Genomic DNA, 14,302 nt, shown 5'->3' with positions numbered 1-14,302 from the left:
AGTCACTCCCATTGCCAACGATCAGGATTACGGGGCTGCCCAACTTACGTTGTGCACAGATCTGTTGATCTTGATTGTGCAAATAGTCAAATAGCATTGAATCCACTAGCCTAGTTTTCAAAGCTGGACTGGATTATTAGACGGCCATATTGTAAGAGGCAGTTATCACATTAGGTAATAAATAGGTCAAGGGTCCAGGTGTGATAAAAATCTTATATTGAGAGGAGGTAACTTTTATAGCTCTATAAAAACTAAGGAAATTACCAAAAACCCCCCTGGGAAAACTGTAAAAAAACCGTCACTAAGCACCGACTCTCTTAACAATTCCCAAGGTCAAGCCACTGACGATCCTAGAACCCCGTTGCTGGGTTCTGTGTGTTCTGAATCATTTGAGCCAGAACAAACGCTGCTGTGGTTTTTGGAATAGGCAAGAAGCTTGGTGCCAAAGGAAGTGTTTTTGTCTTTAACCTAGGAGGTGGCACTTTTGATGTGTCCCTACTCACTATTAAAATGGATCTTTGAAATATAATCTGTTATATTAACAGCAAGGGGTACCCACCCACTAAGGTGGAGATTTTGATGAGCAGATGGTCTTCATTTTCCTGGTGAGGTCAAGGCAAGCATAAGAACCACAGTGAGAGCAAGAGGGCTGTAGGGCTCGTGGATGTGGCATGTGCACCCTTCTCAGCACACTCCTCGCCATGAGGAGGCTGATTCTGGCTGCAAAGGAATCGGCTTCTACACTTTTATTCTCCATGCTCAATTTGAAAAAACCAGATGCTGCATTATTCTGTAGTACCTTGGATGCTACGGAGAAAGCCCTGCATAGAGCAACCAGGATCAGATGCAGATCCAGGCTGTCATCATGGGGGTTGCTCCCCACATATCCCAAGACTCACAAGCTTCTGTAGTGTTTCTTAGGTGGCAAGAAAATAAACAGTACTGTGAACCTTGTATCATTGGTGGTGCAACTTTGCAGCCATCCCTTTTATCTGCTCCTAAATCTGAAAATACTCAAGAGCTGCTGCTTTCCAATCTCAGTTCTTTTCTCTTACTATTAAATTGCTAACAAATCTATGACTTTTATGATCAAGCTTTTAAAAAACCATCATTCTCACCTAAGAGAGACTTCATTCTGGGCCTGGTGTGCTTCTTTAGGTTTACGAAAGTGAATGGCCAGCGACAAGGGATGGTGGCCAGCGTGCTGGAGCACACAGGCGTCCCTCTGCTTTGAGGAACCACACCTCTGTGGCAGATTCCCACCCATGCTGCAACCCCCCAGTCTGGGGGTTTACTTGTCATTTGTTTAAAACTTCAGGTTATGTATTAGTATGAATAGGGTAAAACTCCTTTCTAAAGTAACATGGAAGCTGAGGTAAGGGTTTGTGGGGGGTTCGTAGTAGTAGGTCTATTTTTATGCATGTTTGAAATTCTTTGTTATTTAAAAAAAATGTTTTTAACCTAGAGAAGGGGAGAGAGAAACGTCGGGAGTGGCTTGCTGAATCACAGCATAGTCCTGCAGGTCTGAAGTACAGAGGACACAGCCAGCCTTCAAAGCTAAGGGCCGCCTTTTCTCATGCTGCCTGGCCTGTCACCTCTCCCAGAAGCTGGGGATGTGTGGCAGCTATTTCACAGGAGGAAGTAGAAATGGTGCCCAGCTTTTTGAAAGCATGACTCCATTTGGCACTTTGGAGATTTCATCTTAAAAGACAGTGTGAGGTTTTCCTGTAATCTGTAAATTTTGCTCATGTACCCCACCATTATGTTATGTGTAAGCAGTGGCAGGATTTTCCAGATACACGCCAACACGCATTAAAGCCAAACTGCACCGGAAAAAATATATCAGAAAAAATTACGAAGTATCTAAAACATGATGTTTATTGTACCTAGAGGCTGTGTCATAATGCCTAGTAACACTCTAAGCAAGAATCCTGATTTTTTTTTTTTTTTGGCCATGCAAAATGACATTTTATATGCATATAGAGTGGTCTATAAAATTTCGAAATATTTTAAGAAATCTTTGTTTTAATAGCTTCAAATTATTAAAACAAAAACAAAAAAACTAGCGTCTCAGTGAGTGCTGCCATTTTACTACAACTTCCCAGCAGGAGCCCTGTCTGCTGATATAATTTGTGCTAATGGAAGTGTGCCCAGTTTATGAATGCATGAGAAAGGCTAGAGGCCTTAACAGTTGTTTTCAGGTAAGTTCTACTACTAACGAGTAGGAAGTGTACATTTTATTAGATTGAAAATCACTTGAGAAAATATTCCAAATAATAGCCTTTATATTTAAAGAAAATGCAAAAGTCTGCATCTTTTCCTGTGCATTCAACTTAAAGAAGATAATGGCCTAGTAAATTTGCCTGAAAAATATTTTAAGCTTCCTCATACAAGATCTGAGTGTCTCACTGAGGGATTGAATAGCAAGCTCTTAAATGCATGAGAACTTCTATTTTCTCATTTGCTGAAGTGGTTTTATGTGACAATTTGTCCCTCCCATCCTTTGCTTTTGATTTAGTTCTTCCCCCTTAGAATCTATTGTGATCTGGAAGCATTACAAACTGTTATAACTGTGAAATATTAATAAAGAGTAGCACTTTACAAGTGATTTCCAGGCTGAAAGCAAAGCAGTTGGAAGGTTCTAGGGTTTAGTTCTAAGGCCTTAGGTAAGAGGATCTGGCAAGGTAACATGTTTTAAAATTTATATTTCAAGCAAAATCAGAAGATCGCATACGATTTAGTGTCTGTATTTAAATTCCAGCATCATTTATATAGTGACACTTCATTTTTCATTACTTTAGGCTGGGTCTGAGGAATCAGAATGAGCATTACTTTGTATGGATATTCAAATTAGGTTTTTTTGCAGGGGCGATGGGGGTCTCGCTATTGCTCAGCTGGTCTCGAACTCTTGGCCTCAAGGGACCCTGCTACCTCAAAGTGCTGGGATTATAGGCATGAGCCACCTCGCCTGGCCTATATAGATTTTTAAAGAAAAAGTCATATTTCAACATCCTTTTCACTTTTTTCCCCTCTAAGATATAACCTTATGGTAGTTGAAAAGTACCCAAGACTATGGGACTAAGTGAAACATTTGTTTCATGTGTATTTAAGTTAGGCATATGTTTTGGGTTCCAAAAATTCAATGGTTATTTCCCCAGTTTGATTTTCTGGAAATTTAGTTTTTTTAAATTCCCATAATAATTATGGTGATGATTAAAAATAAACTGGGGACATACCCTTTTAACTGTAAAATTCACATCTATGTACTGTATCTTAAGAGTACTTATACTATAGTTTATGTTAAACTTGGGAAATATTTAATAAAAGTTTAAATTTCTAATGCAAATGTTAAATATGAATTGGAAGAAAGATTTTGCGAACATTCTTAGTTATTGAGATTGTCATATTAAACATTTAAGACAGTATTAAAAATTTTGAACATCATGACAGTTGATTCTTTAATATACTTTTTAAAAAATCGTACCTATTTTCCCTGTTCACTCCTGATATTTAATTGCAACCTAATTATAACCTTGAATAACTGACCAAGACCACCATTATAATGGTGATTCTTTAGCCCAATGGCCAGACTTCTGAGATGTTTACCTTTTGTTAATTATACAAATTCTGTTTCTTAATATGGAGTCCATATATAGTCTTAGCAGAATTTCTCGTGCATTTTTTAAATGTTCTCCAAATGGTAGAAATGGCTCTGTAGGGAAGCCAAAGTCTTTATACAGTTTCTCTTAGAGAAATAAAATTCTTTATCCTAGATCCGATGTCCAGTTTTCACAAGGTGATTGCTGAGAAGGTTCTAGGCGGCGTCTGTTAAAAAAGCATTGCTTTCTGTTAATTAGAGATGTGCAAGCCAGCCAGCGCTCCATAGCCTTAATTGCAGAAATGATCCACACCGCTAGTCTGGTTCATGACGACGTTATCGACGATGCAAGTTCTCGAAGAGGAAAACACACAGTTAATAAGATCTGGGGTGAAAAGAAGGTATGATTTTGTTTGTTTGTTTGTTTTTGATTTTTTAAAATCTTTCTTGCCAAATCACATGCTTTTTGGATCACATTTGTTTTTCAGTCTTTTATCATTAAAATAAAATAGGTATGCTCAAATGTAGTCTTCTAAATTCAAACAAAAGTATTTATGTCCTGTTGGTATACAGATGTTTAATAGATAATAGAAAATACCATAGAAAAATTAATTTAGTAATTCTGATTCTTCACAGTTTCATCTAGAATTCCTTTACTTTTAAAGAAAGGTATTTTCATGGATATCCACAAAGTGTATTTGATGGGGAATCATACATTTTACTTTTGGGCTCGAATTACCCAGATTTGGTTTAGATTCTTAAACATTTGTTGATTGACTGCCACATGTAAGTGTCTAGACAAATATTAATAAATAAAACTAAAAAAAAGAAAAAGAAACCTTAGAGCTAATACTGTTCTACCATGAAAATTTTACCTTTTGAAATAGCAGCTGTATAATTGGGTTTGGTTTGTATGTGCATATTTTAAAGCATATTTCCATGTTATTTTGTTAGTATTCCTTGAAGGGAATGTGTGAAATAGGGACTTTTGTTTAAGGATATATAAATCCTAGGGATGGGTATAAAGTTGAACAAAAAAAAATGAAGATGTCAGGCCTTATAGGCGCAGGTGTCCAAGGCCACACATTCCTCCGTGGGCCGACTTGCCCGGCCAAAGAGCAAACAAAAAGTATGCAAATATAATTCACCTTCTCTCACCCTCCTCACCCTCATATATTTATAGTAGCTGGTTCTTTCTTGTTTAATTATCCTTATTAAAAGAAATACATACGTTCATTGTTATCTTCACATGCAGGTTTTAACGTAAACGAGTTTGCTGTGAAAAATCAAGTCCTACAATTTCATTTATATGCGATTTTTTTCAAGTTTTAGATTAAGAGGTTTTATGTCCTATGGACAGAATTCTTCTATTCATCAGCATGTTGGCGAAAAGAGGGTGGGGTTTCATTTTGGAGAGGACTTGGGTAACTTCATGATTCATCCCTGCCATCAGCTGTGTCCTTTCGGGCAGGGCCAGATTAAAGCCTTATTTGGAGCCCTCAGGGAGGGAAAGATCCAGAGAACAAATGATGGTCTTCTCCTGGGCGAGCCCCCTCAGTGTCTGCCGCTGCTGTGGAGGCCTCTTTCCGAGGGCAGGGACAGGACAAGTGTGCCGCCCTCGCCTGCCTCTGTCAGCTCTGACAGGGCTGCCCACCAGGCCCCCACGTTTTTCTGTCTATGAACCACAGCCACTGTGTCCCTGGTCTAAAAATCCACCCACACCAGGCCCTCTGTATGGGCCGTCGTTACCCCTGGCCTGGGTTTGCCGGCCCTTCACTCCTTGCTCCCCACTCCTAACCGTGCGCAGTTTGTGGCTTCAGTTTCATCTGGAATGTTCTGGTCTCCAGGGGTCCCTGGCCCTGAGCTGCTAACGATGTAGGGTACATGGGTGGATCCATGCATGTGGAATGTGTATCATAACGTTAAAACAGCGTGGTGTATACTTGCATCTGTGTACACAGTAATCTGTAAGTAGTTGCTAATACAGTGGGACATCCACTCACAACCTAAAGAAGATTGGGAATATGTTGATTACCTAGAGTTCAATGAAAAAACAGTTTTGTCCAGGCATGAGGAGCAGTGTAGTATAGTGCAGAGAGCACTGAACTTACAGCGGGAATGCCTTGGTTCAGTTCTCACTGAAAGTGTGCCAGGCGCCGGGGCGTGCTGCGTGCTAGCTGACATGCTCCTGGTCCGCGCCCTGGGGAGCCAGGTGTGGTGGCAGCAGCGTGCGCGGGGTGTGGCGCTCACACGGGGAGGCGTCTGACCAGGCTGAGGCATGTGGGGGGACTTCCTGGAGGTGGCATCTAAGCCCATGATGCAGATGAGTCTGCTCAGTGAAGAAGGGGACGGAGGACTTCTCGAGCTGAAGGAACAGTCAGGAGAAAGGCGCAACAGCTTGCCTTGACATGAGAACGAATGATCCAGTGTCGCAGCTGCGTTTTGGTGGGGGCCGTGGGGAAGCTGCCCTCCCCCTGTAGGCATTCGTGTCTTCAGCTGTGAATTGGGGAGAGAGACACAGTCATCTCTGGAAGCCAGTGAAGTTCAAACATTGTCCCCAATCTGTAACTGACTATTATGTAATCCTGCTGAGTTAGGGGAAGATGAAAAAACTTCCATCCAAGATGAGCCCTCCCTCCCAGTCTGTGTTTATCTTCTGACAAGTCTCCGTGATCCTAGTCTCTGAAAGTGTTCTTCCTCCTTCTTTTTTCTAGGCTGTTCTCGCTGGAGATTTAATTCTTTCTGCAGCATCTATAGCTCTGGCACGAATTGGAAATACAACTGTCATATCTATTTTAACCCAAGTTATTGAAGATTTGGTGCGTGGTAGGTTGATTCTGATTATTATTCTGTTTTAGTCGATCCTGGTATTTAGCCAGGCAATCAAACCACATCTCAAATGACCCTTTTCCTCGTTTACAGGTGAATTTCTTCAGCTAGGGTCAAAAGAAAATGAAGATGAAAGATTTGCACACTACCTTGAAAAGACCTTCAAGAAGACTGCAAGTCTGATAGCCAACAGTTGTAAAGCAGTATGTACGTTCTGTCTTTTTTTAAGTTAAAAAAAACCAAACAAACAAAAAAACTACCCCATTGCTCTTTCTTGGGAGCTAATTCTCCAAAAATATATTTCACTGGAGAACCTTAAAATAATATCCCAAATCCCAAGAGATCAATGAGGAAAGAATTACAACTCCGAACAACAGAGAACTCCTGCTGTGGTTTTCATTTTTGCTGTCGTCTTCTGGTATGCAGACATTAACATTTCATCTTGTCCTCCCAAGAATTTTAAATCAAAACAAGTTTAAGATTTTCCCTAATCTAAGCGCCACTTTGAACAGCTTATCATAAATATTTTTTCTCATAAGATTGTTGTCACGCTATTTCTGACATTTTACCTTTAAAACTTTATGAAGTGTGTATTTTGTTTTTGTTTTTTTTAATTTTTTTGGAACCCTTGGAAATAGTGTTTTCTAAATATAATATTTACCAGGAGAAAATATCTATTAGATTGTTCTACATGCTTTTTTATGAGTAGTAGAACCTTCCAGTATTTTTACAGGAAATATAAAAAAGTCGTATTGCTTCAGAGTAGAAATTGAATGTGTACTGTAACTTTTCCTCTGCTTTCTCTCTGGCCTTCCTTCTGTTGTGTGTGTGTGTATTTTTTTTTTTTTAAATCAGTGTTATCATTAACGTGTAGGCTAATATGTGGTATTCATTGTTAGCTCATGAATGAGAAACAATCTCTTCACAGAACTGTTCATCTGACCATCTCTTAGCCTAACAGGTTACAGAGACAAAAGTTAGACAAGTAACAGTCCCATGTAATTAAAGCCACAAGAAAGGAAAACTTTTTGGGGTCAAATGTAAACTGCTGTCAAGATATACTCCTAACATAACTAAAGTTAAAGATTTTTTTCTCAGACCTGTCAGATGAAAAAGTCCCTTGCTGACAATATCTATTTTGAAAAGTGTCAAGAAATGTCTAATTGTGGGCAGGAAAAGAAAAGAATGAAGACATTTTCTTCCTAAAAAGACTTAATCAAAACCCTAAAGAATGTGAATTATGTAGAACATGCTAGCTATAATCTCAGGCATTTTTGTCTTTTTCTTGAAAGGGCTATTATGTTTATCTTTCCAAGAAATTACAAATGTGTTTTTTTTAAAAAAAAAAAAAAAAAGAAGCAGAAGAAAATGCAATAGACACTGGGTGCTCAATAAGAAAATGACCCATTTAGAGTGGGTGCCATAAAGCTGTTCATTGAGTCTCATACCCTTGGTGACCCCAGGCTCCCTGAAGATCAAGATCCACCCTCTTACAACACAAGTGAGTTAAGTGAAGCTCACTGATAATGTCACAAGTTTGGGATGGCCATTGAGAAACACTAGTAGGTAGGGCCCTTTAGGTTAGGAATTGGAAACAGAGTCACTGTTCACACAGAGTAGACCTCCCCCAGGCACAGGAGGGCATGGGAGCCAGAACAGAAATTCACTCAGTAACGGAACCTTACCGAGGGTCCGAGGAGATGGACCTGACACTTCAGGAAAGTCTTAATTATGGTCACTGCCCTCTGCTTAAGAAGCCAAAGATAGTGCACATGTATTCTTTTATAAAGAGCACCCCAGTGCTTCAAAGATGAGCAGCTAAACAGTGGACATGTACATCAGCATGGCTCAAACAAAACGTTCTGTGCTGACCACTAGGAGGCATGCTGGCATCGTCCCACAACTGCCTACTTTGCATGTGATTTATTCCTGAACTCCTGAGCAGTCAGAATAATAAAGCAAAATCATGGTGTGTGAGCTCTTTGAATACAAGTTTCTATATTTAAGTGCCTATGGGTGGAAATATTCCAGAGGTGTTATGTATTCAAAATTGCTATTTTTATGTACTCTTGGTATTTAAAATGCAAAGCCATGCGAGCTCCAAAGGAATGCATGCAAAGCAATTAGACATACCAAAAAGAGAGGATACAGAGAATTTAAAGATCAGAATTATTATAGAACTAATGGGATTCTTAAATGTTTTGGGAATTTGAAGGAAACTTATAAAGCTTAAAAGCTTATAATTCATTCTACTAAGGACACCATTTATTCACAACCCCCTTTTCTAATTGTATTTTTAGTGGAAATATTAAAATCTCAAAGCAGAGGCCATCTAGGTGGATTGTTGTAACTCTGATATTAAAATAGAATTGATTTTATTATCAAAAGATGATTGGCTATTTATTTGCATAGACAGTCGTGCAAAATACATTCTGTAGCTTACCAGTGAAGGGTGTGACTTGTTCCCTAGAAAATCTGATGGGATTGAGACCTGCGAAGTCAGGTGGCCTGTCCAGTGTTACTCAGCTAGACAGTGGCTAAGCTGGGACCTGAACTCAGAACTGGGTAAGGAAATCCTGCCTTGTTTTTCTCATGATTTTTTGCTGAATTTCTATTTTCTCCAGGCCTACTTGTGGCCTGGAATCAATGGACTCTCTTCCTGTTATTTTATTTTCAAAGTTCCAGAGTGTACTGTAGAGCTTTGTTTTGTAGGTCATGTTAGCAGAGAACACTGGTTTTTGGGGTGTTGTTTGTTTGTTTGTTTGTTTTTAATGATATCCCTATTTATCTATAGGCTTTATTGAAATTTTGTCAATTGCCCAAAAACTGTTCTAAAAAAGGAAAACAATTTTTCCGGTCCAGGATCCAATCCAGGATCTCATGTTACATTTGGTTGTCATGAATCTTTAATCTCTTTTGATGTGAACATTTCCTTAGTCTGCCTTTGTCTTCTACTACCCGGATATTGTGAAGAATGTAGCCCAGTTATGCTGTTGAGCCTCTCAAGTTGGGTTTGTCTGCTATTTCTTGAAGATTAGATTCAGGCTATGAAGTTTTGGCAGGAACACAACAGAAATGATGCTGTCTTCTCAGTTTATCACACTGGGAGGCACATGCCATCTCTCTAGCCTATTAACTGGTGATGTGTGCTTTGATCACTTGATTAGGGTGGTATCTGCCAGATTTCTTCCCTCTAAAATTACTATTTCTCCCTGTTTTGGAGGAAGTATTTTCAGATTATGTAAATATGCAGTTTCTCATCAAACTCTCACCCTCTGGTTTTAGCATCTCTTTATGATTCTTTCCTGAGGCAGTTATTACTGTGATGGCTGCCAAATGGCACTTTTTCTAATTCCGTCATTCCTTCTTTATCACTCTACAATAGAACTGATATTCTATTGTAAGGAAGCTCTTATCTTACGTGCTCTTGGATTCTTATTTTAGTCTATGGATTATAATTCATTATCATTATTTATTTGAATGCTCAATTGTCCCATATTTGGCCAATGGAGAAGGCCCTTTATGCTGACTCCCGTGACCTTTCAACATGACCCCATCATTCTTTCAGCACTCCCTTCCCTTTTGCAGGAGATGTTCCAGGCTCACTTTGTACTTCCCAGCCCTGGGATCCAACATTTCTCCAAGGAGCCCAAGTTCCTTGTGGTGGACAGTGGTGTCTAGAAACAAAATCTGGGCTGGGTATCATTATTTCTGGGCTTTCAGTGGACAGAGCTAGGAAATACATATATGTGTGTGGATATGTCTTTCTATGTCTATTCATAGTTATTCAAAATGATGAGGAATCATACTGATAGCTCCAAATGCATCTAACACCAGTGTGGTTATGTTATTATTTGATTTTATTCATAGTTCTATTCATTTTTATTCCATTTTAGGGGCTCCCTCCCATTCTGATTTTGTGTTTTGGTTTTGAGGGTTTTCTTGTTATTTTGAGTGTTTGAAACATTAACATAGCCCTAAAAGTCAGAACTATACAAAAGGCTGACTCCCTGTTCACGCCGTTGCCCTGTTCCCACCCCACCCCCGCCACCACAAGGAACAGTCTCATGAGTTTCTGGTTCCTCCTTCCTCTGTTTCTTTTTGCACTAATGAGCACACACATGTATTACTGTGTTATTTTCCCTTTTTTCTTACAACAATAAGCAGGATACTGGACTATTCGTTTGTTTTGCTTTTGCCCCTTGCTTTCCGCAAATATCAATATATTATGCAAATGATTCTATGTCAACGAGTAGAATCTTCCTCATTTTTAAAACAGCTATATATCCCATTGTATGGATGTAGCATGGTTTACTGAGCCACACTTCTATATACAGGGCTTTTAGGTTTTACAATTACAAATCATAGTACAACAGCTAACCTGTGTAAATGTGCTTTTGTGTCATGAGAAGTGTGTTTTCAGGGTAAATTTAGGGCGTGTGTAGTTTTGTTGGACACTATCAAATTTCCCTCAATTGGGGCTGTCCCAGTGTGCGTTTCCACCAGCAGTTGATGAGTATCCTGCCTATCCCCGCATCCTTACTCACTAAATGTGGCATTAGACTTTTGGATTTTTGCCAACCTAATAGAGGCCATCTTGCCATGGAGTTTTACTTTACGTCTCTCCTTTCTGAGTGAAGCTGAACATTTTTTCATTTTTTTTTCTTTCTCCTAAAGAAGGGATTGTCACAGAAGATATGAACATTTTTTCAGATGGTTAAGAGCTGTTTTTGCTTACAGTTTCATTTCTGTGAATTGTCTATTCATGTCCTTTGCCCATTTTTCTATTGGGTGTTTTGTCTCCCCCCCCCCCAGTTTGTAAGAGCTCTTTATATATTAATATTTATATTAGCTTTTTATCATGATATTATGTTGCACATGTTTTCTCCCAATATTTTCAGTTGGTTTTTGACAACACCCCATTTTAATGTTATTTTCTTTGGTGGTGGAGCTCAAATGCTCTCCGCTATTTTTCTTTTTCTTTTTTTTGAGGCGGAGTCTTGCTGTATTGTCCAGGCTGGTCTCAAACTCTGGGGCTCAAGCTATCCTCCTAGGTAGCTGGGACTACAGCACCACCATGCTCAGCTAATTTTTCTATTTTTTGTAGAGACGAGGTCTCACTCTTGCTCAGATTGGTCTTGAACTCCTGGCTTCAAGCAGTCCTCCTGCTTTGGCCTCCCAAAGTGCTAGGATTACAGGTGTCAGCCACTGCACCCAGCATGCTTCACCATTTTAAATAACTAATGTCACAATACATGTATGTATCAGAATATGCTTATGGTGGCATAAACACACACACACACTTCAAAGATAGAGTTGCTTAGACCTGGCATGGTAGCACACACATGTAGTCCCAGCTATCTGGGATGCTGAGGCAGGAAGGATCCCTTGAGCCCAGGAATTTGAGGTTGCAGTGAGCTAATAGTCTGCACCCCATCCTGGGTGACAAAACAAGACCCTATCTCAAAAACAAATAATAATTTTAAAAAGCCAACAAATATAGAGAGGTTGGATAAATATAAAACTATAAGGTGTTTGCCCCTGCCAGTGCAAACAGTCTTCCCAGTCAGAAGACTCACAGGCCTGTGATGCAAGGTGTGGACCTTCCCCAGAAAGAAGCACATGTGCACGACGCAGCCCCCTGTAGCATCTGCCTCAAGCAGAACAATTAGTCGAGCTCCACTTTCTTGGACTTAATCATTTTTCATGCTCCGCCCACTTGCAGAAAGATGTGAGGCATCTCTCATGCTGGGCGCAAGCAAGTGGCATTCCTTCCGAGTGGGTACCCGTCCTTGCCACTGAGTGTGTCGTGCTGGGTTGCATCTGAGTTTCCTAGTTGTGGTAGCAGTTTTCGGTTTTCTTGCCGTAGGTCCAGACAGTCCTTACCTGGGCTGGGGGACAGGACTCTGGGGTGGTCTTTACCCTGTGGTAGTTGAAATCTAAGTAAATTAGTTGCTCTTCCACCGTGTGTGAGGCAGAAGCTGCCCGTTGAAATGGAGCTCATTTCTCTATTAGCAGATGTGAGTAGGGAGCACACATATAGTGCATGCTCAGGAATTGTTAGCTTTTATCATCGACCACATAAGATTTTGTTTGTTTTGAGATAGGGTCTCACCCTGTTACCCAGGCTGGGGTGTGGGTTGTGTGATCATAGCTCTTTGCAGGCTTGAACTCCTGGGCTAAGCAATCCTCCCACACCAGCCTCCAGAGTAGCTGGACTACAGGTGTGCACCACTGCACGCAGCCAAGTTTTTAGAAATTTTTTTTAGAGATAGGGTCTCACTGTGTTGCCCAGGCTGGTCTCGAACTCCTGACATCAAGATCCTCCCACCTCAGCTTCCCAAAGAGCTGGGATTATAGGCGTGAGCCACCACTCCCAGCCTCATAAGTATTTATGGGATAGTGTGAGGTTTAGTTAAAATAATACAAAGTGCGGATCATACGTGTTCCATAAATTTTTCATTCATTAAGTTTAGAAATAATTTTTTTAAAATCTTTTACTTTTCAGGAAGAAAGTGTATATTTCTGTTTGGCTTTGTGTTGAGGAAATGGCATTAATCTCGCTACAGGAGAGATTATCAGTTATTTCTGCCTTGGGAAAGGAATGTCTGGGCTCCACTTATCCCGGGCAGCCCAAACCTGCCACGCTCTCATCCTTTGAGCCAAGTTGATGAATAATGGGTATCTTGGCTTCTTCCGAAGTTTCTAAATTGTCCTCCATGGTCTCCCAGACTGTTTAGTTGAAAAGAGGAGCCCATGGGTCAGTGGCCGCTAGTGGTAAGGTCTTCGCTGTTGAAAGCAGCTATGAGTTTTTTATCCACTCGGGTAAGTAGCCACCTGGACTTTTATGGTGTGTGCAGTTTTATGATGCATTTAACAGCCAAGGGTTACACAGTCACAGGCTTCCTTAGTTGTCAAAAAGTCACAGGGCTAAGGAAGGACATTACGTGATCTGGCGTGAATTAGCAGAGGTGCAGGGACATTGCCAAAGCTCCTGCTTCTGGATCCAGTGGAGGAGGAGGAGGAGGAGGGTGGTTATTAACAATAGCAAACATATATTGAGTTCTAACCAGATGCCAGGCACTATACTACGGGCTTAAATATAGCCCCCACATTTATTTCTCCCAGCAACTCTATGAGGCAAGTGTTTTATTTCTGCATGTCACAGATGAGGAAACTGAAGCACAGAACGATTAAGTAACATGCCACGGTCACTTGGTAACTGTGAGGGGCACGAATCCAACCCTGGCAGTTAACTGCAGGGCTGGCACCGCCGGGCCATACCTGTGTCCGCGCAGAGAACCACAGAGGTAGGGACTGAAGGTCAGCGGACGGGCCTGTCATCAGCCGTCCCTATGGAACGGAGACTGCAGAGCCCTGTCTGGCTTTCTCATCGAGTCAGTGTAGACATTTCCTGTCCGGTACAGCAGGGACTGTCTCTCCCCGCCCCCTCTGGTTTCTGCCCAGGCTTTGTTTTCTGCACACGCGGCTGGGCTGCTTAGCACGCTCAGCACAGCAGTGGGAAACGCGCTCGGGGCCGGTGCCAGCTAGATTTTTTTTGGAGATTAAAGAAGACTTTCAGAAGCCTCCAGTTTCTCCCCACTGAAAGTGGGCAGCTTTTATACAGTTAGTTATATTAGTTCTTGTGAGAGAAATATGGAAATAGTAAGACCAGTGACAATCCTTCTGATGTGAAATGATGTCTGTGTCTGAAGCACGAGGCTTAAGGCTATTACAGACATATCAGTAAACAGCTGCATTCAGAATCAGTGAACTCACCAAAGATGATTAAAAGAAAGGACTAGAGATGGGGAAATACATGGCAGCACCGTGTGTCATTACATCAGATCTCTAGCCCCAATACAAAGGATCAAT

The 14,302-nt window shown here is 40.7% G+C and overlaps 2 protein-coding genes across 4 annotated transcripts in view; one reads left to right on the top strand and one right to left on the bottom strand.

Moving 5' to 3' along the window:
• LOC105878114 (protein nucleotidyltransferase YdiU-like) overlaps positions 1-14,302 on the bottom strand; it is a 168,301-nt gene that overhangs the window by 47,293 nt on the left and 106,706 nt on the right. The window lies entirely within an intron of this gene.
• PDSS1 (decaprenyl diphosphate synthase subunit 1) overlaps positions 1-14,302 on the top strand; it is a 165,300-nt gene that overhangs the window by 140,701 nt on the left and 10,297 nt on the right. For 2 of the 3 annotated variants that reach the window (XM_012777306.3, XM_012777308.2), the window contains 3 exons: positions 3,858-3,999; positions 6,313-6,424; positions 6,521-6,630. In XM_012777306.3, coding sequence (XP_012632760.1) covers positions 3,858-3,999; positions 6,313-6,424; positions 6,521-6,630 — 364 coding nt within the window. Of the gene's footprint in view, positions 1-3,857; positions 4,000-6,312; positions 6,425-6,520; positions 6,635-14,302 lie in introns of all 3 variants that reach the window. The other variant, XR_012914873.1, reaches the window with a different exon arrangement.

The sequence above is a fragment of the Microcebus murinus genome, chromosome 25 (genome assembly GCF_040939455.1).
Source record: "Microcebus murinus isolate Inina chromosome 25, M.murinus_Inina_mat1.0, whole genome shotgun sequence".
Classification (NCBI taxonomy): Eukaryota; Metazoa; Chordata; class Mammalia; order Primates; family Cheirogaleidae; genus Microcebus; species Microcebus murinus.
This window is presented reverse-complemented; position numbering and strand designations above follow the sequence as displayed.